The sequence below is a fragment of the Solanum verrucosum genome, unplaced genomic scaffold (assembly GCF_900185275.1).
Source record: "Solanum verrucosum unplaced genomic scaffold, falcon-dt-bn FXZP01000047.1, whole genome shotgun sequence".
NCBI classification, from domain to species: Eukaryota; Viridiplantae; Streptophyta; class Magnoliopsida; order Solanales; family Solanaceae; genus Solanum; species Solanum verrucosum.
Genome location: NW_026020155.1, coordinates 383,342 through 408,773, shown reverse-complemented (window position 1 = coordinate 408,773; position 25,432 = coordinate 383,342). Strand labels below are relative to the sequence as shown.

The following is a 25,432-nucleotide window of genomic DNA, read 5'->3' as shown; positions in this document are numbered from 1 at the left end:
GGAATTGCCCCATAGATCCTATATATATATATATATATATATATATATATATATATATATATATATAAGAAGAATTCACGTAACGAAGGAGATTCTTATTTGTACAAATGATACTTTGAGTTTGGAACGAGCATGAAGAGATTAACGATACTTCTTTAATTAGTTGAAAAGAAATTATTAAAATAAATCAATTATAAATTAGTAGTAACTAATGATTTCGCATCTACAAAAGCTAGAAAACTAAATTTAAAATATGATGAAAAATAAAATATTAGGGCCCCACTCTTAAGTTTCGCTTTAGGCCTTCAATCTTATTGAGTCGGCCCTGGCCCTGGCCCGGATCATATGTTAGTAAAATTATTTATTTATTTTGTGAATTTATTTCATTATAGAATATTATTAACTTACATACTTAATTATTAGTATTTCTCACTTTTCTTTCCTCTTGAAAATAATATTTATTCTTTCTATTGAGAATTCATTACATAAATTAAAAACAAAAAAAATATCATGATGTTAAAGAAGTAAAATATAAAAAAGACAAACGCCAATAATGTAAGGAAAATATCGACATTTTAAAAAGCCGACTTAGAATAATGGAGAGAAAATTTTAACTATTCAAAATTGGAGGAAGAAGTTTAATTTATTAAGTAAAGTTGGAGGCCGGATGCGATTTAGGCCCTATATAAAAATAAGCACAAAACACATCACACGTTAAAATATACAATTTAATAATCGGTAACATAATTGCTAGATTGTGTAATTGAAAATTTATTTCCTCATCTTCGATTCTGAAATTGGTAATCTTGGCTTGTTTTTTCTCATAGTCATAATATAACCTTCATTGTTTGTCTCATCATCATCAACATAGTCATTGTTCTCATTTTCATCAACATAATTAGTACTAGTACTAATATTCTTCACTATTTTGATATCTTTTTTCCTCTTTTCCACCACAATATTCTTAAGCCAATCCACCACTTCTAACATGCTTGGTCTATTTTCAGGATTTCCATCAGTACATTTCATGGCAATCAAGATTGTGTTCTTCAATTGTTCACGATTGAACTTTCCTTTGAGCCTAGGGTCAGCAATATGATTAAAATCACCTTTTTGTATATATGGAAGAGCCCATTGCACAATGTCACGTTTGACACCATTAGGAAGTTTTTCTAAGGGTTTTCGAGCGCTTATGATTTCAAGAAGTAATATTCCAAAACTATAGACATCACAACTCTCAGAGACTTTTCCCCACATAGCGTATTCGGGAGCTAAGTAGCCTAGGGTTCCTTTAACCCTTGTTGTTAGATGTGTAACACCATCAGGTATCAACTTAGCAAATCCAAAATCTGCCACTTTTGCTTGGAAATTTGAATCTAAAAGGACATTGCTTGCCTTTATATCTCTATGTATGATATGAGGATTTGCTTCATGGTGCAAGTAACTACAAAAATAAAATTAAAATTAATTAGATAGTTGAGAAGAATTATAAGCGGCACTACAAAAAAAAAGTATGATTCTCAGTAAAGACGTGTATATGACAACTTTCTGGGTCATCAATTAACGGATATAGAGTCGAAGTTTTTATTAAAAATATAATATGTATAAAAGTAAACACGCAAAAATTATCAAGAGAGACTTCAACATATAACAATATACATAAAGTATTATTTTTATCTATCTACTCAAATATAATTTTCCAGCAAAGGGCATCAATTGACACCCTTTTGGCCAGCTTGCCATGAAAAACAAGAAGCTAAAAAATAAAAAGAGTTTTCGATAGAAAAAGAGGCCGGCAATAGAAGTATTCAGATAATTAATTCAAATTCAGCATATATAATAACTAGAGAGTCGAATAGATTTTTATGGATATACAAAACGAATATACGTGTTATCATCTAGACTCTAGTACTATTATATACTCATCCAAGTTTCAATTTGTTTTTGTCTACTACTTTTTCAAACTATATTCATGAAATTAATATTTAAGATCATAAAATTAAAAGACAATTTGGTATATTCTATGTATCTTTGTTTCAAGTCAAAATCAGACAAATAAACTAAGATCGAAGGGGTTAAGATTTGAATGCAAGTGCTTACCATAATCCATCGGCAGATCCAATAGCAATTTTCATTCTTCGTGGCCAATCAAGAAGACAATCAGCAGAAAGTGTGCCATGGAGATGAGTGATTAAGCTATGATTAGGCATATAATCATAAACAATAAGCCTTTCATCCTCACCAGCATAAAATCCTCTAAGACCTAATAAATTTTTATGTCTCACCCTTCCAAGTATTTCCACTTCAATTGCAAATTCCATTTCTGCTTTCGCACTCATTGCCTTTAGCCTTTTAACTGCTATCTAAACAATTAAACAAAAAAAAAAAAAAAATTCTCAATCCAAGAAAAAAAAACATGTAATTAGTTATGAACTTCATCGCTAATCTGTCATGAAAATTACTCATAGCTAGTATAATTTTAATGATAGTAATATGTAGCTAAAGAGAATTAGTGACGGATTTTGTTGTTTAACTATGTGAAGTAGAAAAGATAGAGTTGATTGCCTCGATGCCTTTACTTGTTCGACCCCAATAAACACTTCCAAACCCTCCTTCACCAATCTTGTTATCATTATGGAAGTTGTTTGTAGCGTTAACAAGCTCTTTTAATGTGTAAATATCCCATGGATAATCCCTGTTCTTGATCTGACCACTGAATAATTTCATCACAAACAAAAAAGAAATATTTAAAATTAATTAAGCATATACATAAACATATATATGTTAATTAAAATTATTCGATGATATACCTGATTTCTAGTTTTTGATCACCACCAAAACAATTAAAACATCTCTTAAACATTATTGTTTTTGGGAGAGAAAGGAGCACAAATTAAAGGAATTATAATAGAAGAGGAACCAGCAAGAAAATGGTAGATAAATGTTGAATATATCAATGCAAATTAATGGAATGAGTCGTACGTACAAGAGAGACAAAATGGCATCCTTGGAAGTCAAGGACTTGATTTTAATTAAATTATTTGAGCATGATGTTACATATATATTATTTTATTTTATTAGATTAAAAAAACACTCAAATTTAAGGGTTTTATTGTGTATTGGATCTTCAAGAAGTATATATAGGGTGTGTTTGGTATAACGAGTTTCTTTAAATGTGGAATGATTTTCCGAGAGAAAACAAGTTTTATAAATAACTTTTGAAGTTTATTGTTTCCTTCTTACTGATCATTCAACGTCCCCAACCCCATCTCTTGACCATTTCACTTCCTACACCCCCGAACTCTCACTTCCCAACCCATCTCAATTCTCAACATAAGAATATTTTGCTAGTTTATATATACATGCTTAGTGGATATTATTTTTTATTTTTTACTTAGTTATCAAACATTAGACAATAAGTAAGAAACACACTAATTTTCAAAAAAAAATATTTTCTAATAAAACATTTTCATTCCAGCAAAATAGTTTTATGCCATTTGATGAAATCAATTGATCGAAATATTTATTGCGATATCTGAATTTTGCTTCACATATTAAAACAATAAAACTACCTGCCTTTCAAAAGATTGTCATGCCGCCCAAATTTGCTTCAAAAGTAATTACCAACAATATTTAGTGTAATTTTATAAATAGATCCGGAAAAAACAAACTTTTTACGCTTCAAAAGTTAGCATAAAAAACAAATCTCAACTGGAAAATGAAGTTCTTTAATGACTTACTTTAGTGTTCCTCACTTTATTGTATTATTTAACATAAAAATGAATGTAAATTGTCATTTCTCTTGAACATGATCTCTTTGTCCACTTTATATTGTAAATACTATCACGCGACAAGTCAAACTTATTTATGTTTTGATTGTAATGTAAAAAGTGATAATTATTTTGACTCTTATAATAATTAAAATTCATTCATGGGAAAATTACGCAATTAAGCAAACTAATACTAGTTAATTACTCATCATAGTTATAGTTTGCTATAATTATCACTCGCGACTAACATTATACATTAATTACGTGGGCGGACTTCGATTTTGTATAATTAGTCACGTTTGTATATGTATAATTCGCCAAAATATACAAATACATATGTATAATACACAATTATCTAACCGATATACATATACAATTCACCTCTCTCCCACTCTTTGCCCTCTCTCTCCCGCCTCTGTCCTCCCTCTCCCAATCTCGCTCGCCTCGCTCTTCCCTCTCCCAATCTCGCTTGCTATATATACAAATGCATATGTATAATATGCATTTATCTAACCGATATACATATACAATTCACCTCTCTCGCCCGCCTCTCTCCTCCCTCTCCCAATCTCGCTCGCCTCTCTCCTTCCTCTCCCAATCTCGATCGCATCTCTCCTCCCTCTCCCAATCTCGTTTGCCATATATACAAATACATATGTATAATATACAATTATCTAACCAATATACATATACAATTCACCTATTTCTCACTCTTTGCCCTCTCTCTCTCTCGCCTCTCCCCTCTCTCTCTCAATCTCGCTCGCCTCTCTCCTCCCTATATCATGTAGCTACAAATTATAATTATCAAACTATAGCTATGGAGAGTAATTAGGCTATTTTTGAGTGGCTATATGTGAAAGTTCCTCAAATATAAACCCATCCTCTTCATGGTACTGGGCCTTCAGTTGGAGCCTGAATGGGCCTCCACTGAAGTATGGGTACTGGCGTAAAGTATTGAAAAGGCCTGCCAGGCCTGCCTGTTAACAAATGCCTAGGTACAGCCCAAATGGAATGTGGGTTGTACAACTAATAAAGGAGGCCTACGATTAGGTCAATAGTTACTAGTCAACTAAAAATAATTGTTCAAATTATGCAAAATGTCCGTCCATAAAATTTATTTGTCATCGTTTTAGCCTAATTTATAAAATTTACTTAAACTGGTCATTCGACCTAATTTATAAAATTTACTTCAATTTTGGAACTGCTTAGATGTGATTTGAGTTGATCGAGATTAAATAATACTTCATGTATAGTTAGTTTGTATATATATAAAAAAAATTTATATCCACTCTTTTGAGTATATCATATATAATGTACCGTCAATTTATAGCTTATGTATAAATAGATGTATTGTATAGTCAATGTATATTTTCGATAATTTTTGGCAAGCTATTTTGTATAAACAATGTATACTTTCTATAATTGTTTAAATTAAGGGCAAATTACAGAAATCACATACTTTTAAGGAAAAATTACAATTTATCCCTTAAAAGTTTATAATTACAAAAATCCCTCATTTTCGCGCATCAGATTAATGTATCAACGCTTATATTATTGTATCTCGCGCATCAGATTAATGTATCATCGCTTATATTATTGTATCTCACGCATCAGATTAATGTATCAGCGATTATATTATTGTATCTCGCACATGTATCAGCACTTATATAGCTCTGATACATTAATCTGATGCGCGAGATACAATAATATAAGCGCTGATACATTAATCTGATGCGCGAGATACAATAATATAAGCGTTGATACACTAATCTGATGAGCGAAAATGAGGGATTTTTGAGATTTGTAAAACTTATAAGGGATAATGGTAATAAGTAAACTAAAAGGTGAAATTTCTATAATTTTTCCTTAAATGAACCCAAAATAAATTGAGAAAATGACATGGTCTGGCTAGTAAAAAACATATTAATAAGTAGTTGGAATTATAAGTAGAAATAGTGTTGCAATGGAAGCACTTTATTTTTCACTTCTGTCAATTTTGATCAAACGTAAATAATGGAGTTAGAATTTGAAATTTATAGGTTTTGAATTTACTACCACATACGTAACGCATTTTAGTTACTGAATTTGTAATAAAATATTTAGACATATTTTATTAATATGTATATACATACTTGATCTAAGTAAGTATTCCTAAGTTCATCCGAACCTGTATGTAATACACGGCCTCTGCTCTTGCCTGTTGCTTTCCTATGGGAGTATTAACACATTTATATTTCACAAAATTAATGTTTAATTCATCTAAACCCCCCCCCCCCCCCCCTAAAAATTCATCCTCGGCATAAAACCAACATAAATTTGAATAAAGCAAATGGACATATCCCTGTCCTTTTTTTTCTTGGTGTTTGTAATCTGCATTTGAGTTTTAATGAAATTCGAATCACCAATTGCAGGGCTTATTCAAGGGTAGCACTTACAATAAGATTTTCTCTATATTTAAGGTTTGAATTCAAAATCTCTGATTAAAAATAGAATAATCTCGCTACTGCACCACAACCCATATCGTATCCCTATTCCTTTCTGATCCTTCAATTGAGTGGTTGATAATTTGAATTTTTTTTCTTTAAAAGAAACAAGTGAGGACCACAATCGACTTGTCAATTGATAAGAGAGACTCACATAACAAATGCTATGTGAGATATAAAATAAAATTTCTCGCATTTATCAAGCCATACGTGAATGATTGTTACGTGTCAAGCGTAAGTTCATTTTACACTATCCTTTTTTGGTCTATATATTAAAATATTTGGTTAGGTTAAATATAAACAAAAGCTAAGATATGATTGATTATTGTTGAAAAGTTCATTTTTTCATGTAATTGTTATGACTTGTCACGTTATCGAACGTGAAAAGAAAAAAAGATCAGATTCGATTTTCTTGAAAAACGTAACGGAAGGAACAAGGTTAAGGAGAGGAGAGTCATGTTTCATTAAGGACCAACTATAACAATAATAATATGGATGGCATACTTTTACAATTGAGATTTAAAGAAAGTCATATATATATATTTGTTTTATTTTATTAAAATAGAGAAATTATTGTCAATATACCGTTAGCTCAATATATAGAATGAAAAAAATCCAAAGACACACCTACTCAAAGTCATAATGAACCAATGTATGTTTTCTTAATTGAGAGCTTTTAGTTTATTGTGAAGATCGTGAAATTTTGTATGAATTTAAAACTGTTAAATTAGGTCTTAGGCCTAACTCACACCCCAAAAGCTAGCTCAAAGGGAGGAGGATTGCCCAAGCCTTATAAGGAGTCCACCCATCTCATTAACCACCGATGTGGGACTTTTGTCATTCTTTAACACCCCACCTCACGCCCAGTGCTTAGCATCTGGTGCGTGGGCATTTTGATTTTGGGGGTCCCAACATCGGGTGAGACGGGCCCTGCTCTGATACCATGTTAAATTAGGTCTTAGGCCTAACTCACACCCCAAAAGCTAGCTCAAAGGGAGGAGGATTGCCCAAGCCTTATAAGGAGTCCACCCATCTCATTAACCACCGATGTGGGACTTTTGTCATTCTTTAACAAAAACGTTAAATTGTTGAATATTATTCACAATCTACATATAGAAGTTGAAATTCCTAACATTTCAATATCCTGGACGTTTGCATAATCAAAATCTCTATTACATCATCAAAAGAATGTCACTACATCAAAAATAACTTTAACGGTAATAACTCAATTGCCGCTAAATATATATTTTAGCGGCAATTAGCACTCTTTGTATATGTCGCTAAAACCTTTAGCGACATTGGATCTAATGACACTTAACTAATGCCGATAAAAACTTTAGCACTCTTTATTAATGTGTCAGTTTATTGACACTAAAGTTATTTTTGTTATAGTGTGGTGCAGTAAATAAAAAATAATTTCTATTACTGCTAGCAAGATATCATAAACCAAGAGTGCTATTGGTATGCTTTCTCCGATCTATCTAAGTTGTTCATTTTTTATTTTTACATCTCCTTAAGAAAATCATAAATATCCTTTAGAATTTTATTTAGAAACTTTATGAATTTATTTATATTTTTTAAAATAAAATAAAATTTTAAGTGTAAATGAATTATTTTTTTTCTTATGACTTTATAATAGAAAAGTATTTTAGAACAACTATTTTGATAATTGGACAAGTAATATGGGACAAATGAGATAGAAAGTAGTTCTTACTTTAACTTCTCCTTCCATTTAATTTTAAAAATAAGTGTCACTTAAATAGAAAAAATACGTCAATTAAGTAATCAATGAATAAGTAATTTACTAAATTATCTCTATTTAATAAATTATGTTTTGAGAATGGAACATTATTAAGAAGATGAACTATAATCGTATAGCTGGAATAATATACTGTCTCTTTTCACTTTTACTTGTTACATTTTGACTTAACACACACATTAGAAATATAATGATTTACATGACTGTTTTATCACTATCAGAATAAATAATGTTTATTATTAGATTTTGAATAATAATTTAAAGAATAAATAATTAATGACAAAAATGAAAAAAATTAGTAATATTTTTTTGATATATTAAATATAAAAATAAAATAAAATTTATTTTTAAAATATAAGCAAATAAAAATGAACACGCTATAGAAAATTGTGTTGGTAAAAAGACAAGATAAATAAATGGTTATCCATGTCATGTGTGAATTGCAATGACTCCTAGATCTTCTAGGTGTTGGACCTCAGAGTTTTTTTGTTTTTTTTCTTATGTGTGTGTCCAAACATCCAGGCTAATCATCATTACGTAAAACGGAATAAATATCCTAAGCTCAATAAACAAGTTCAACTTCTTGTTAATCATTCTTAATATTTAATTAATTCCACTTATCGTTAAGTTTCCATAAGAACGTGGTGCAACCAGCTTAATATGATTCGTCCTGCTCTTTGTCTTTATATACTCCAGTGGATACTATGGGCCAACTTGACCTAATCTAACAATTACTACTAATTTAATTATCATTACCATCCAACCTTGAATGATTATAATTCAAAACACCTTCCATTTTCAATTCTTCTTTTCTTTTAACAGCCATCATAACAAATTTTTATTTTGTTTTGATTTATCTGATATTCACATTGGAGTTAGACTAAATTGGGATTCACGTTATAAAGTAAAACGTTATCTAACAAAGGCGACTCCGCATCTAAAAGGACTTAATCTAGAGACCTCTGATTGAGAATAAATAAGTACTTGCCACTACATAATTCTTATCGGCCATCATACGAATTATTATTTTTGTTGTTATTGATCGATTTAAATATGAATTAATATTAAATAAAAGAAGCTTATATGGCAACATAGAAGGAAATGTGGCTAGTCTGTAGGACCTTAGATCTCAGCCACTACAAGATAAAGTTTTCCAAAGATTAAAAAGCTACCTAATCAGTGCTTGGTTTAAATATTCTTGTCCTTTTGCTTATGACGTGTTTAAGCCATCGATTAATTAGTTAATTATGTCACTCATTGGAACTATAACTAGTTTGTAGTTTCTCGCTTAATTTAATAACTCTCTCTATTCATTTCAATTTGATTAATCTTCGAAGTTATACTGATCAATTAGATTAGTTTATTATGTTTAATTAAAATTTAAATGTTCAAAGTTCATGTAGTTTGATTTTCGAAAAGTAAAATGTGATAAATAAAAAAAAACTATTTATAATATATTATAGTATTTGAAACATAAAGACTAATTTAGGAGTCATATACTCCCTCTGTCCCTAATTACTTGTCCACTTTTGAATTGACACACCTATTAAGAAAATAATTAATGACATAATGAGTTTACCATTTTACCCCTATTAATTATGAAGTGGATGAAAAGTTCTACATTTTTAAAAATAATTAGTCATTTAATTGAGGGTATAATAGGTAAAAAAAAATTGTTCTTTCTTGATTTGTCAAAATGGACAAGTAATTAGGGACAATTATAAAATGAAAAGTGGATAAGTAATTAGGGACAGAGGGAGTATGATTTTCTCCTTATGAAACCGGATCGTTTATAGCAATAATGATTCAAATTATTGGTTGTCGGAATCCTCACATGACAGATGAATTCCCTAATATTAGAGCCAAAAATTTTATTATGAACCTTAACCATCATAGGAATAAGAAAAATCATCTTTATTTCTACACCCATAAAGGTATATTTATACATTATATAATTTATAGGTAGAGTTTAAGAATATTTCTCATTTGGTTTGCTCTTGTAATATTATGAATTTCTCCGGGAGAATTTTTTTAGACAAGTCTATATCAACCAAATTTCTAGAGGAGGTTCAATTTTATGTCCCTTTAAATATATTCACTTTTTGAATATTAATTTACAAAGTAGAGATCTTAGCCAAACCCCCTGCCACTACAATGCAACTATTTTTTATTTGTTTTCATTTAGTGTTTGGAGTCTATATTGAAGTCGGGAGCGTATTTAGAGAGGGTGTCGTGGGTTCACGTGAACCCATGTTTTCCTTTCTACATCATATATAGAAAATATTTAAATATAGATGTGTAAATCCACGTTCAATGTATTATATAATAATACGATGATTGAGTGCACCTCTTTAAGTGAGGATAAAAATTTATACGTATTTTATATCTACTCATCTTTTTGAGTAACACCTCTTAATTAAAGTAGTTATCAGTAACAATTTTGACGTTTCAACTAATTTTTCTTTTGTTTTTTTCCGTTAATCTTTTAAAATTCCAAATGTGTTAGAAAATTCATAAAAAATTTATATAATTAAATCAAATATGTATAGTAAAATTTAAAACTAGTATAGTGTTATATATTTTGGACCTAAATATTTTTTTTTAAAATTTAATGGTTCATATTAAGAACCTAAAAATCAAACCGATCAAATTTATATTTAAGATGCCTTTTTTTGTAATCATGCACTCATCTTGCTGAAATCTTAAATACATCTTTGATTGAAGTCTTAATTAAATTTAGATCACACACTGTAAAATCCATCCAAAAATATTGTTTCCAACAAGATTTTCTTCATAAGAAAAGCTCGAATCCAAAACTTGGAAGTTTTCCCACCATAAACCGGGTTGGTAACAATAGTATTACAATACCGACAACCTATATTATATAGCTACTCGATAGTGGTAATTATTTCTATAATAACAGTGGCACAATTAACAAAACAAACAAGAATGAATCGTCGTTTATCAAGGTCCCAAATAAGAACAAGATTTTTGTACAGTGGTTCAGATCCTCTTCATGTGCGCGCAATGGACAAAGTTTCCTAAAGTCTAGGCCCCATTATTATAAATGTTGTGCTGAAAAACATAAAAAATAATTTATAATTTTCTTCTACATCCTCTTTGCTTTGCTGTGGTGCATCAGATTCTTATGTACTCACAAGATAATGTATGTTTAGATAATGCTTGTGTCTACAAATAATGATGCATTAGTGAATAGGCAAATCCGTACAAGAAATGACAACTATTTCCAAGACCTCATAATCAGTGTTACCCTCTTCCCAAATTGTTTCTTTATTCCTCTCCTACAATTTATCTTTTTCAATCTGTCTACTTTTAGTTGTCATGTTTTTTTTTAAGAGATGCAAAAAACTATAAATTATAGAACTTTTATTCGTATAGTTTTTGAATATCTAAATTTTTTTGGTTAAAAATAACGAATTAATGTAATTTGATTTAACTTTAAAAATTAGTTAAATTGACTTTCAAAAAATGCAACATGACAACTAAAAATGGACGGAGATTAGTACAATTTTTCTTTTTAGACTCTGATTTTTTCTCATTTCTGAAAGAAAAATTAGATGTGTTGTTTCTAATTAGAAATAAAGTAGTTTGAGGAAGTGCATGAAAATTATATATTAATTGGTCTAATATATAAAGTTGGTCTCGAGTTCAAATTATAAAAGTAGTAAATCTCTTTTCGACAATGCATGATTTTTAGATCACTATTATTTTATTTTTTACTGGAATTAGTTATGAACTTTCACTACTAGAAACAAAAGTTTTTTGAACAAATCTGCAAGAAGGTTATGCTATTGAATATAATTTTTCTACTGAATTAGCTCATCATTGAAAAAATGCATGGTGAGAAATATTTTCTCATTGAAATAGTGAAAAAATTCTTAATCTTCCATATGAAAATATTATTATATTTTCTTTTCTCCCCAAAACAATCAAAATATTTATGAGAATTGCCACTAAACATTTCCAATAGTACATTTTTAGTAGTGTTCTTCGTAGCTTATGTATCACCAAATTGCTTGTAGCTAGCATAAGTTTTTGATAATTTGTAGCAAATCATCATAAAATAGGATAAGTAAAAAGAATTTTGTTGTTTAGCGACAAAATTTATCTTTTGCTAATACATTATACAAAACATTGGTTTCTTAAAGGCAAAAAATTCTGTGGATGCGGTGAGCCGTGAAAACATGACTGTAAAGATTAAAAGGCAAGTAGAGAGCTAAGAGGATATTGAAATTAATGTCACAAAAACAAAAGGCAAATAGAGACAAATGAGAATTAAGGAAAGGACAACAGGAATCCATGAAAAAATCCCAAGTAATGTCGTGTTATGTTAGAGAGGAGGAAACAAAAAACAAAGAAATGTGCAATTTTGGGATAATACAAGTATACAGCCTACATACAATAATAACAACAAACATAGGCTAACACAAACAACAAAGGTTGCCACGTGAAGCGGCCCTTTTGGAACCCTAGTCTAAGAAAGGCACTATATATCCTTGTCCTTACTTATGATGGCTGCTATAGGTTTTCATCCCTCTTCTATGGTCGTTTTCTTTATAGTTAATTGTAAAATAATTCCATGGGGTAAAATAATTCGGAATAGGTGGACGAATGATGTGACAACATGTGGCAAGAATAAGCGATTACAACAATCTAATAAGAATCATTGAGTAACATCTCCGGGACACGGTCAGTCAATGCGGCTAAGTGTAGGAAGGTTTTGAAGTCAACACCACCGTAACCAATACCTAGCCGGTAAGGCCCATCTAGGTCCAAAAGTTTGGTTCCAAATTCGAAATCCTAGCCAAGCAAGATAAGGATAAGATAGGCGTGACAATCTGTATTTATGAAAGGTGTAGAAATCCTAGTCGTCCGATATGCAATAGTAGAGTTGATCATGACTAAGTAAAAGATAATCAGAGGGGCGAATTATATGGAAGTTGTATTAGGGCTTCCACGATTCTTATGAAGCACATTATATGCTAATAAGTTTATAATTTATCTATTTATCTAGTCTTTAAGCTTACTGTCACGATTCAAAAAATGGACGTAATGGGCACTTACCTATTTCCACCAAGACAAGTCAGCCTTCAATCCAACGAAACGAAAGAAATGCGGAAAGTAAAGCAAGAATAACAAAAAGGCAAAAAATTTAGTCATTCTAATATAACTCTCAAAATCTGGTTGTTACGTATACAAGTCACTAATACATAAAGTACAGAAATAAAAAATAAGTTCAAGTCTCAATGTCTTTGTTTATCAAGTCGAACAAAGCATGACATAAAGGAAAAAGAGGGTCATCGGGATGACAAGCAACTACCTCTCAGAGTCCTTCTACAAACCTCAGGTATAGCTGAAGAAGAGCAATAAAACAGAATTTGACTCAGAACCTACATAAGTGTAGAAGCAAGGATTGAGTACCAAATAACACGGTACCCAACAAGCAACCTGATAAACAAAGCAAAACTAACTAGAAAACGCGCACTACTTTTATCCCAACCGAACCTCCTCAAACTACAAGCTACATAATAATCAACCCAATGTCACAATTCATAATACATAGTTCACAAGTTCTCATGATCATAGTCCAATAGTCACTATTCAACAACTATCAAGTAGCAAGTATGACAATCACAAGTATCAGATAGATCAATCACAAGTAGCAAGATCATCTAAATACAATAATCAAGTACATTGAACACAAATCCACAGATATATCATGCACAATATCAATCGAAACTCATGGAAACCTCTCATGGTTTATGAATTAGCCGGTAATGACCTCAACATTAATATCACTCATCGGCAATGACCCCGACATCAATATCACTCGTCGAAAATGACCTCGGCATCAATAACACTCACAGGTAATGACCCCGACATGAATATTAACAATGAAAATGACATCAACATCAGTAGCACTCTCCGACAATAACCTCTACACCAATATCACTCACCGAAAATGACCTCAGCATTAATAACCATCACAAGTTTCATCATAGTTCTTGGAAAACAATGCAAGTCAAAACATTTCATCAATCATCACATTAGGGTTCATAACAAGGCAAATTCATAAAGTATTATTGAAATCCTAGCCAAGCAAGATAAGGATAAGATAGGCGCGACAATCTGTATTTATGAAATGTGTAGAAATCCTAGTCGTCCGATATGCAATAGTAAAGTTGATCATGACTAAGTAAAAGATAATCAGAGGGGCAAATTATATGGAAGTTGTAGTAAGGCTTCCACGATTCTTATGAAGCACATTATCTGCGAATAAGCTTATAATTTATCTAGTTATCTAGTCTTTGAGGTTACTGTCACGATTCAAAAAATGGACATGATGGGCACTTGCTTATTTGCACCAAGACAAGTCGGCCTCAATCCAACGAAACGAAAGAAATGCGAAAAGTAAAGCAAGAATAACAAAAAGGCATAAAATTTAGTCATCTAATATAACTCTCAAAATCTAGTTGTTACGTGTACAACTCACTAATACATAAGGTACATAAATGAAAAATAAGTACAAGTCTCAATGTCTTTTTTTATCAAGTCGAACAAAGCATGACATAAAGAAAAAAGAGGGCCATTGGGATGACAAACAATCAACTACCTCTTAAAGTCCTTCTAAAAGCCTTAGGTATAGATGAAGAAGAGCAATAAAACAGAATTGGACTCAGAACCTACACAAGTGTAGAAGCAAGGATTGAGTACCAAATAACACAATACCCAACAAGCAACCTGATAAATAAAGCAAAACTAACTAGAAAACGCGCACTACTTTTATCCCAACCAAATCTCCTCAAACTATAAGCTACATAGAAATCAACCCAATGTCACAGTTCATAATACACAGTTCACAAGGTCTCATGATCCTAGTAGTCTTTATTCAACAACCATCAAGTAGCAAGTATGACAATCACCAGTTGCAAGATCATCTAAGTATAATAATCAAGCACACTGAACACACACCCACAGATATATCATGCACAATATCAATCGAAACTCATGGAAACCGCACATGGTTCATGAACTAGCCGGTAATGACCTCAACATTAATATCACTCACCGACAATGACCTCGACAACAATATCACTCTTTGGAAATGACCTCAGCATCAATAACACTTACATGTAATGACCTTGGCATGAATATTACTCAACAAATATGACATCGACATCAGTAGCACTCGCAGACAATAACCTCTACATCAATATCACTTACCAAAAATGACCTCGGCATCAATAACCATCACATGTTTCATCATAGTGCTTAGAAAACAATGCAAGTAAGCAATTTCGCACCACAAGAAAGAGACAATAACTTAAGCAAATCAAGTCCACATTAATGTCATCAATCATCACATTAGGGTTCACAACAAGGCAAATTCATAAAGTATTATGATCAACACATTGTCTTTTCATTAATCCTCTTTTATTCATTAATATCAATTAAATGGAATAATTGAACCCATCACCTCATTTTCATTACTTCCCAACACACACAAATGAAAGGAAATACATGATTCTACTAATTTTACAAGGTTTAGGAGATCATTTGCCTAAATTTCAATCAAAGTCAATACAATACTTGAGTCTTCCCTTTCCGAACAATATCCAAACCCACATAATCTAATTCACTCAAGTAATTACAATAAGATTCTAAAAATAACAACACCCAAATCAAACACTTTGTAAAAATGGGCCAAAACAACTCAAAAACCCAATTCTTAAAATGAGGTTTGAATCCAAAAATCTTAAGTGAACATTACCTAAGGGATTTGGAATCCATTGATGAAATCCATTTCGAAAAAGGATTAAAAATCGGTCCATAATCACCATTTTACTAAACTTTTGGGTTCTTGAAGAAAACCCCAATTAATCATTTCAAAATCTTGATTTGAACACTTAATTTCATAAATAATAATGGGTAAATGAAGATTTAAGATTATGAGTCTTTACCCAAATATTTGTTCTCAAAAATATTGTCCAAATTGTCACACCAAAGCTCCCAAAACTCACAAATTGTGAAATGAGGTTGAAACCCCAATTTTTAAAAGATATTCTGTTCAGGGATCCACCACAAATGGGGAAGGACAACTCACAAATGAGCTCCGCGAAAGAGCCCCGCTTCCCGCGAACGCGGTCACCCCTCCGCGATCGCGGAGGGTTGGCTTCAACAACACAAATAAGAAAAATCATTCAAACACGAAATCATCGAAAGGATCCTTGAGATTCATTCAGAACCCTGTACCATATATGTAAATAGGCTATACATGACAATCCGAACTCAATGAAACCATTGAAACACGAATTTAAGGTCTTCTGGACTCGAATCTCATAAAATTCATAAGAAATAAACAAAATGCCTAAAAAGGACAAATCAAGCTCGGGTTCTCTAAAAATTCAACTAAGACCTCACATAGGCCTAAAATCATCCCTTGAATTCAGCGGAACTTTTATCTGAGAATCCGAACCCCCAATATTGACTAAAGTCAACCTAAAGGCTAAAATTTCATATATTTCCAACTTAGGATCTCAAATCCTCAAAAAGACTCCAAATCTGAAATTGATGACTTTCATAGTCCAATTTCCACATTCCGGTACTAATGGAATCAATGGAATTCCATTTCAACACTAGAAATTTCAAAAGACACCAAAAAATATTTTTAACAACTTTAACCTTTCAAACTCAAATCTTACAAAATTCATAACTTTTTTTACTCAAAGTTTGAAACCAACTTTCAAAACTCAATTATAAATAACTCGGAGTCAATATCAGGATGGACAAAATAGAAATTTTATGAAAATTTTCAAAAATGACCAAACGGGTCATTTCACTTACTCTATTATTCATTTTTTGAAAAAAAAAGAGTCAATTACGTTTTAGCCTCGAAAGACAAGTTATTATGATTTACTTGTGATCGAGTTGGAACTAAGTAAAACAGTGTAAAAAAAGAGAATTGGAAGTGATCGAACAAAATGTTGCCAAAATCGTTGCTGGTGTGGATGAGGGGATGCAACCGCAACTCCATATGTACCGCCACAACACTCAATTAATAGACACAACTCGAGGTGGAATGGGTGCAACTTTATATACGACATATTGATGCGACCACAACTTTGAATGTAGTGACGCATCTCACCTAATCTACGTCGCTACTCAGTAGGATCAGTTTGATCATGTTATACGATGCAACTAAGCAGATGCGATCGCATCAACACACGGGACGTTGTTGCGCGTGTGCGACCCTTAGTTTTATTTTGAATTTTGATGTGTATTTTCAAAAACTATAAATACTTAATGGAAGGATTTATTTAGGAATTCAGTTTTTTACTGGTTTTTGAGACTAGGAACAATACTTTTCGCAAGAAATGTAAGTCCCCTCCATTTTTGGCATTGTGATCAAATTGTTGTTATTGAAAACAATATTTCGGTTCTTGATTCTACTACTTGATCATTGTAGGCATGTTTTTTCAAATTTTATTTCAACTTTTGTAATATCTATGGAGTCCTAAAAGGGAGTAACAATGATATTGTTTACTAGTTAGAAATTCTAGTAAGTATTTTTTTGGTGTATGATTAGTTCTTTCATTTTGTTCGAATTCTAATGAAAGATTGTAACACCTTGGATTTGAAAAAGGTTAGAAAGGGTCAAACGGGCAAGTCACGAATCCAAAATGGACCATAGACCCTTCATAGTCCCCTAGATAGGCCGTGTAAGGGTCCACGACCCATTAAAGGGCCCGTGAAAACTATCCAGAACTGCCTAGGCAGGAGCCATGTGGACGGTACACAGACGGCCCGTCTAGAGGTCGTCAAGTCACCAAGCCAGAAAGGGTTTCACCTTAAGTCACTGTTAAGGACCACAAATGTCTAAATGGTCCGTGTCGGGCAGGGCATTTTCACGACCCACTTGATGGGCCATCATGATCTACTCGTAAAGCCCCTCGTGAGAGGTATTTCAACAGTTTTAAGTAAGGGTCATATGGGTCTTTTCCCAACTGTTTTAACTCAATACTGTGTCGTTTTACCTTTTTACCTAAGCCCTATATAAACACTTTTACCCCCAAAATCACCCAATTCAATTCAGTCTCTTAAATTCCCAAAAGTTGATCAAGTTCATCCTCTCAAATATTTCTCTCTCTAAGGAAGAAAAAGAAGTCTAGGGTTTCAAATCAAGTCTCCAAATCCACTATTAATTGTAAGCTTATGACATCAAGATATGATAGTATTCACCTGTGGATCTCTTTCCTTTATAGGGTTCCATTCTCCAATTTTGTAAAGCTAGATTCCCCAATCAAATTAGGATTTTATTCAATTGCCTTGAGTTCCTTTCAATGTTGATTCAATTGATGGTTTTATGTTTTCTTATACATGAATGGAAGTAATTACATGTTTTTAAGTTGAATTCGCATGGGCCCATGAATGATCCATGATTTTGACTATGAACCATGAAACATAAATTTATGAAGATACGCATGCCTTTTCTTTATGAAATTGATGTTGAGGATGCTTTGACTTTGAAAACATGATGAAGCTTATGAATTATTGAAAAATGCATGTTTTATAAAATTAATGCTTATGACTCAAGTAAGCTTATAGATGAAGGTATCTATATGTTCTATGAAGCTTGGCCACATGACATGAACGACATCTAGATTTGCCCTCTATGCTTTTCAGGCTATTTTTCTAAATTAGGTCTTGATAAGTATGATATCTGGATATGTCATCAATGATTATAGATCACGCTTTGAAACAAAGTTGTTTAAGATTCTTGCATAGATTCCTGCGGATTGAGAAATAGACAAAAATCGAATAATAAACAAAGTGAAAAAAATACTTGAACTTTGCTAAAGAGAAATCCCCCTTCTCTGTAATGACCTTTGCTATAGAAAAGGCATCGAAGTTACAAAGGTTCGCTATAGTGAAGACCCGTTCACTAATATAGCGACTTTTGCTATAGCTAAGGTCAATATTTTATTTTCGTGCTTTTAAGTTAGTTTTTTGTCCAATCTTGATCATAACTTATAATATTCGACCAGAGGATCCTAAGGGTGACTTTTTCAAAACTTTGGACTTTTCTCTTCCTAGGTAAGTGATTCCAATTTATCTTTCTCTTCTGTTATCCATTTTTTCATAGAATTAAAGGGTAAGATCTTTGTAGATGGGTTAAACTCTAGGCTAATTATTATTGGGGCAGAATGCTAAGGGAGGGTAATTATGCATGATTTTAATCATTTCCATTAAATTTTATTTTGGGGCACGGAATTGTTAATCTAGGTTTTAATTTTGATAGAGGGGAGTTGTTGCTCCCAATTGCACACGCAAATGTACGTGATCGCGTAAATAATATAATGGCTCTTAAAAGAACCGAATTATCGAACCCAAAGGACTTGTCGATTAACTATTTACTAAATTATACTAGTCTAATTATTTATTTAAGAGTGTCAAAAGTTCTTGATTTTTATTTGTAAAGAAAAGAATGCAAGAATGAAATAATAAATATTACTTACAGTGGTTGGGATAATTCCAGGGCTGCAACATATATCAGATTTCATGTATCGTATTTCAGGCAATGAACTAATTTCGATTATCAAGTTACTGATTTATAGGGTTAATTGTATGAGTCGGGTCTCTCGACCTCTAGCTGCCTACTCCAGTTAGCTGTCTAACTACATTGTTGAGTGGGCATAGCAGGCCTAATTGGCGATCATTTATATTCATCCTGTTTCGTAATCAAGCAAGTTGTTCGTCCGGGCGTCACTCCTGAACACACATCAACTCAATGGAAGATCGAGCTTTCTATATTCTCTGGTCTATCTACCCTCTCCTCTCTCGAGTTTAAGAATAGACAATATATTTATCTCTAGATGGCCAGTCAATAAATACTAAAACAAGAATATAAAAGTAACTTAAACGATAACCAATAATTAATTCAAAAAACTTTAATATTCAATAATCAATCCGTAGCTACAGCCCCAGAACAAGGGCGTTTAATCACTAATATCTAAGAAAGAAGAAAAGCAAAGAACCTTAAAAAGTATTGACAACTTTATACTTTGATGCTCTATGATTGATCTCCTCCTAATTGATCTCCTATATTGTGATCTCTCTAATAATTATTTGTATAACTTACCTAAATTTCATAGTGTAAAGATCTAAATTACAATTTATCCATACTCTTTTTCTATTTACGAAAATCCCTTCAAAATCAGTGCATCCAGATACATAGCAAATAAGTCGGATATATTAATTCCAATACATTAAAACAAATTCAGTTACACTTTTAAAGGAAATGGAATCAATTTTGAATGTGAGTTCCCTAAATCACGCTAATCAATTTATTGTCAATCTTTCTCAAATGGTAACACCTTCAATTAATTCAAAATCCTCCTAGCTTCAAACAATTCAATCAGACGCAAATCCTTCCAGAATCAACAAATTCAAAATTCATTTTTTTCCTCTCTATTCATCGTCTCATGTTCATTGAATAATCATTCAAATCAGATTCAAATTTGCCAAAAATTTGATAAGATACATGATGATTAGTTGTTGGAAAATAATTTCTTTTGTAAATTTCAAATACACCATTGTAGTAGATCGATTAGATGAGGAAAAACTTGAAAGCCCGATATATAGTGGAAGGATATCACAGGAAAATGTTGATTCTGTTGCTTGGCATACTCATCATCTCACCTCGATTGTGGCACCACAATAAGAGATGGTCAAAGAAGTTACTGACCACTTCAATTTGTATTTCAAAATACATTAAAAAAACTAGTTAATGTATCCCAAAATTGTTCTTCTCATTCTTTCTAAAAAAAATTCAATTTTTGAATCAAACTTGTCGATAAATTGTATTGATACAACATGAACATGTCCATCTTGTTGAGACATTCCGAAATCTGAGAAAGTGAGGTGAGGTATGAATGATACAAAAGTGATGAAATTGTTGTTGGTCAAAAAATTGATTTGTGAATCTCAAATCAACCATTGCAGTTGAATTAAAGATCGATGAGTTGAGAAAAAAATTGGAGATCTGATACATCGTTGAGGTGAAGAAACAAGAGTTTGAATTTTCAATGTATCCGTTATAAATTGATATAACAAACAGAAAGGATGAAGTGATGGATAGCTTTAATGGATCATTCATACCTTTTATAATGTTGTTTAATTGTTTTCTGAATTTTGTTTCTGAGATGGATAGATTTATCAATACATTACTATTTATATATCTCGTTTAAATTGAGAAGTGTTGTATTTCTACTAGATACATTAAATAAGTAATTGATGTCCATAAGATGTAAGGTTTTAAATCGATACATTACTTTGTGGTAGTTGCTACGTATCAGATACAATTAGTATAAATTTGAATTTACTTATTATGTCTAAAATATTGTATATTTGTTCATGCAATAATAGAATGTTGTGTATCCGATACATTATATCATGTATCAGTTATATGGTTTAGTAGATGTAATATTTGGGTTCCATAAAAATGTGTATCTAACACAATTTGTGCAGTTGTGTTTGATAAAAAAAATTGTATTTGATATTAGCACTGTTTAAAAGACAGAATATTGTGTACATGATTCATTATGTTGTGTATCTAATACATGATATAATATATGTATTAATGCGCTTCATGTTTATTGTATCAGATACATAGCTGCAAGAACTTCATATTTTGTCTCGAACTAAACAAACTTTTGATAATAACATTTATGTATCCTTCTAAATTTAAATAAGAGAGAAGATACATAACAACACCTAGATACATGATAAATGATACATTTGGAAGAAGTTTTATATCAAGTATCAAAACTAATTAAGTTTATGTATCAAAATTAATATTTGAACACGATTCACTGTGTATGATAAAATTGTAATGTATCATAGTGTTGAAACAAAGGCATTATACATTAATTTAAGAAACAAAACTAACTAGATACATTAAAAATCTAGTTAATGCATCTAATTAGTAATTTGAACACGATACACTGTACATAGTGAAATAGTAATGTATCATAATGTTAAAACGAAGACATTATACATTAATTTAAGAGATCAAAACAACCTGATACATTAAAAATCTGAACACATATATATATGAAAAAAGATGACCAAGAAAAAATTGGAAAAAAAAAATCAACGATCTAATCTATTTCAACTTCTCTTTCTCAACAATCACTTTAGAAGACAAATGTACATCCACTTTTTTCTACATTTACTTTAGAAAACGAAGGTACATCCTTCTTCTCATTCTAATTCTCCTTCTCAACATTCACTCTTGTAATTTTTTTTTTACTATTTACATAGACGTCATGAATCTCGATCCAAAGTCCTTACAAAAGCCACCAGTAGATCGACTTTTTTCGTCTTTTTGAGCGTTTTTTCCACAGTCTATTTAGAAGGTGAAGATGCATCCTTCTTCGACTAGTTGAGTAACACCAACACTAAAAGAATGATCCTGATCCATATGCATCAGGAAATAAAGAAGAAAAAAAATAAAATTGAAGAAGATGACTATGGAGGAGACACAGTATATCAATTGAGTAGTTTGAATTTGATTGACCGGAGAGAGAATCCTTTTGAGAATAAAATTGATATGAAAATTCTAACGGATAAGATTGTAGAGAATCTTTTTGAAAATCAAATTGATATGAAAATTGTAACTGATAAGATTGTAGAGCAAATTATGGAGAGAATAAAGGAGTGAAAAAAAGAAGGAAATCATGTGTTAAGGATGGGATGCTTATGTATCCGGTTGACTTGAAAATTTGGGAAAAATAAAGGATTTTGAAAATATTTTGAAATGATAGGGGATAATGAAAATTATGGAAAATAAAAATGTGTATATAGGTAATTTATCCTAATTATTTTCATAGATTATTTATAGATGTAGAAAATCCAAAAAGTAATTGAATCCAAAATAAATTAGGTACTCAAAATCTTAACAGAATTGGATTCCGCATGAAAACCGTTTGCTGTAGCCGACTTCCATTGGAATATTGCCTTCGTGGTTGACACGTGGCATTTGATCATATTGATACTGCAACTTTTGATTCCAATAACCATAGGAGTATATTTATTTTGTAAAATTTAATTCATTAAGCTGCCTGTTTGATTTCCTTCTTCAACTTTCCATCTTTAATTCATTTTAGCTTTAAACTTTTTTAACTTTACACCAATTTACTCCTATAAATAAAATATACTATTTAGCACAATCCATAAAATTCGTGCTCAAAAAGGGAAGATATAAATAGTAAATGTGAGACAAATAATGATTACAATATATATTTTTGGCCTCACATCAACACCCACACTTTAATTTTTGTTTGTACTCGAGCAAACATTGAAGCTCATCTCAAAAACTCATATTAGGAATGTCATCACTTTGGTTTATACAAACAATTAGGCCATATACCAATTTCAAAACATCAAGTACACTTCTCAATCATTATGCAAAACATCCATATAAACAACAAACCTCTAACCTCCTAACCTCAAGGAAGGACTTTGAACTCATCAAATTTAAGTTTGCTTCCCTACTTTTATCAAAGACAGTTAATAAAATCATCTATCCATCACGAAACAAGTGTCTTCACAAGAAGAAATAGTCCACACACTCAATTAAAAAGATTGAATATAAATTAAGGACTTCATATCAAGAACAACTCTCACACTCACAAAGAAAATTCACATGTATGCGCAAAGAACTATATGCTTGTCCATTATGTACAATTCTACTAATTAAGCATGCTTGAATAGAATCAAATAGGATTTTAACGGGTTGTAATGTAGGCTAGGGGACAGGTTAGGAAAATTATATAATAATGACTTACACTTTATTAAGCACTTTGCAATTTTAGACTTCATCACCCATTATTGTCTTCTCTTTATTTTCAGCCCTTTCTTCAACAATTATTTCACAAGTAATTCTCATCATATCAAGAATGCTTCAATCAAATTTTTTTTCATGTCACATTCTTTTGTTCTTTTTTTCCCCCTTCATGTCACATTCTTTCAAAGAGGATCTTTTAAGCCCTTTGTAGCTATCATTGATTACCTTTTCACTCAATCATCTTTTTTTCTTCAGAATTAACAATTAGAATAAGTCTATGCTATAATGCTCAAAGAAGCAAGGAGCAAAAATTAGGGATTGAACAAAAGAGTTAAGGGAAAAATATGGCTACCAACAAAAGGGTACAAGCTCAAAAGGGATAAGTAGTGATATAATATCTTAAAAGACTAAAATTTACCAGACAAATCAAAGAAAACCTATTATCATCTCCTAAACAAAGTAACATTTTTTATTTCGCTTCAATAACATGTAGGGCAAGTTCTAGACTAAGATGCAAAATATGGAATAAACAAATTCTCACCACACATGACACAAATATCAATCAAGATAGATCAATTCCACTTCTAAGAGAGACAAGATCATAACAAACTACAAAATAAAATAAGCTATAAATAAAGTCACAACCATGAGCTTAGGTGTCAAAGAGTCTGCAATTTCCTTATCAATCAAGCATTCACAAGAAAGTACTACTAAAAAATTAGACCTAAATAACAAGTATCACACCACTCAAAGGAGTTTTTTCTTTTCTCTCAAAAAAAAAATTAAAAGAAAAATTATTCCTAAGAAAAATAAAAGACACTCGGTTCAAAAGGACTATCCTCAGGAAAAGAACCGAAAACAAAAGCTAAGGAACCCATCCTAAAAAGAAAAGACTCAATAAAACAGTAAAAACTAGGAATTCATTCCTCCACCCCATACTTAAAAAGGTGCTATATCCCCAAAGCATCAAGTAAAATTTAAAACAAGGGTTAGAAAAACTCCCTGATGCCTTTAGGCCTATCTAGTAGCATGATCTCTTAATTTTCATCGAGGGTCGTCACCCCACACTTAAGCTCAAACGTGCTCTTTAGCTTCAAATTTCGGATACTCAGACTTCTCCAAAACCTGTAAAAACAACACAAAAAAAATAAGAAATTACACTATAAATTGAGTTGCCTCCCAATAAGTGTCTAATTTAACGTCGCAGCACGACACAAGTAAATTCACTACTTTTCTTTCCACTTTGAACTTATGAATTGTACCCCTAACTTTGCATCTATTTTTCTGCTCCTCTCAAGGGGAGGTGGTATAAACATAAAGGAACCAAGTAATATATGTCGCATCTTGCACTTCTTGACCCTTAGGTGAGGAATGTCGTTTTGTCTACGTGGACTAAAAAACTTTAAGATGTAGTGGCCTTGTACCTCATCTATACACTCATCCATTAGTTTAGATTTTATAGAAAAGTGTTTTAAATGAGATTCAAGTTGCCTTAACTCCAAAGCACCATTTTTTACAACATTCTCACTTTTTTACTCTTTCTCAACATCGA

At 31.5% G+C, this 25,432-nt stretch overlaps 1 protein-coding gene across 1 annotated transcript; it reads right to left on the bottom strand.

The window, feature by feature from the left end:
* Positions 1-771: 771 nt before the first annotated feature.
* Positions 772-2,466, bottom strand: LOC125828254 (PTI1-like tyrosine-protein kinase At3g15890). The gene is made up of 3 exons (XM_049507568.1): positions 2,443-2,466; positions 2,101-2,363; positions 772-1,444 (listed from the first exon to the last, which is right to left on the bottom strand). The coding sequence occupies exons 1-3, from the start codon at positions 2,464-2,466 to the stop codon at positions 772-774; spliced, it is 960 nt and encodes a 319-aa protein (XP_049363525.1).
* Positions 2,467-25,432: the final 22,966 nt, after the last annotated feature.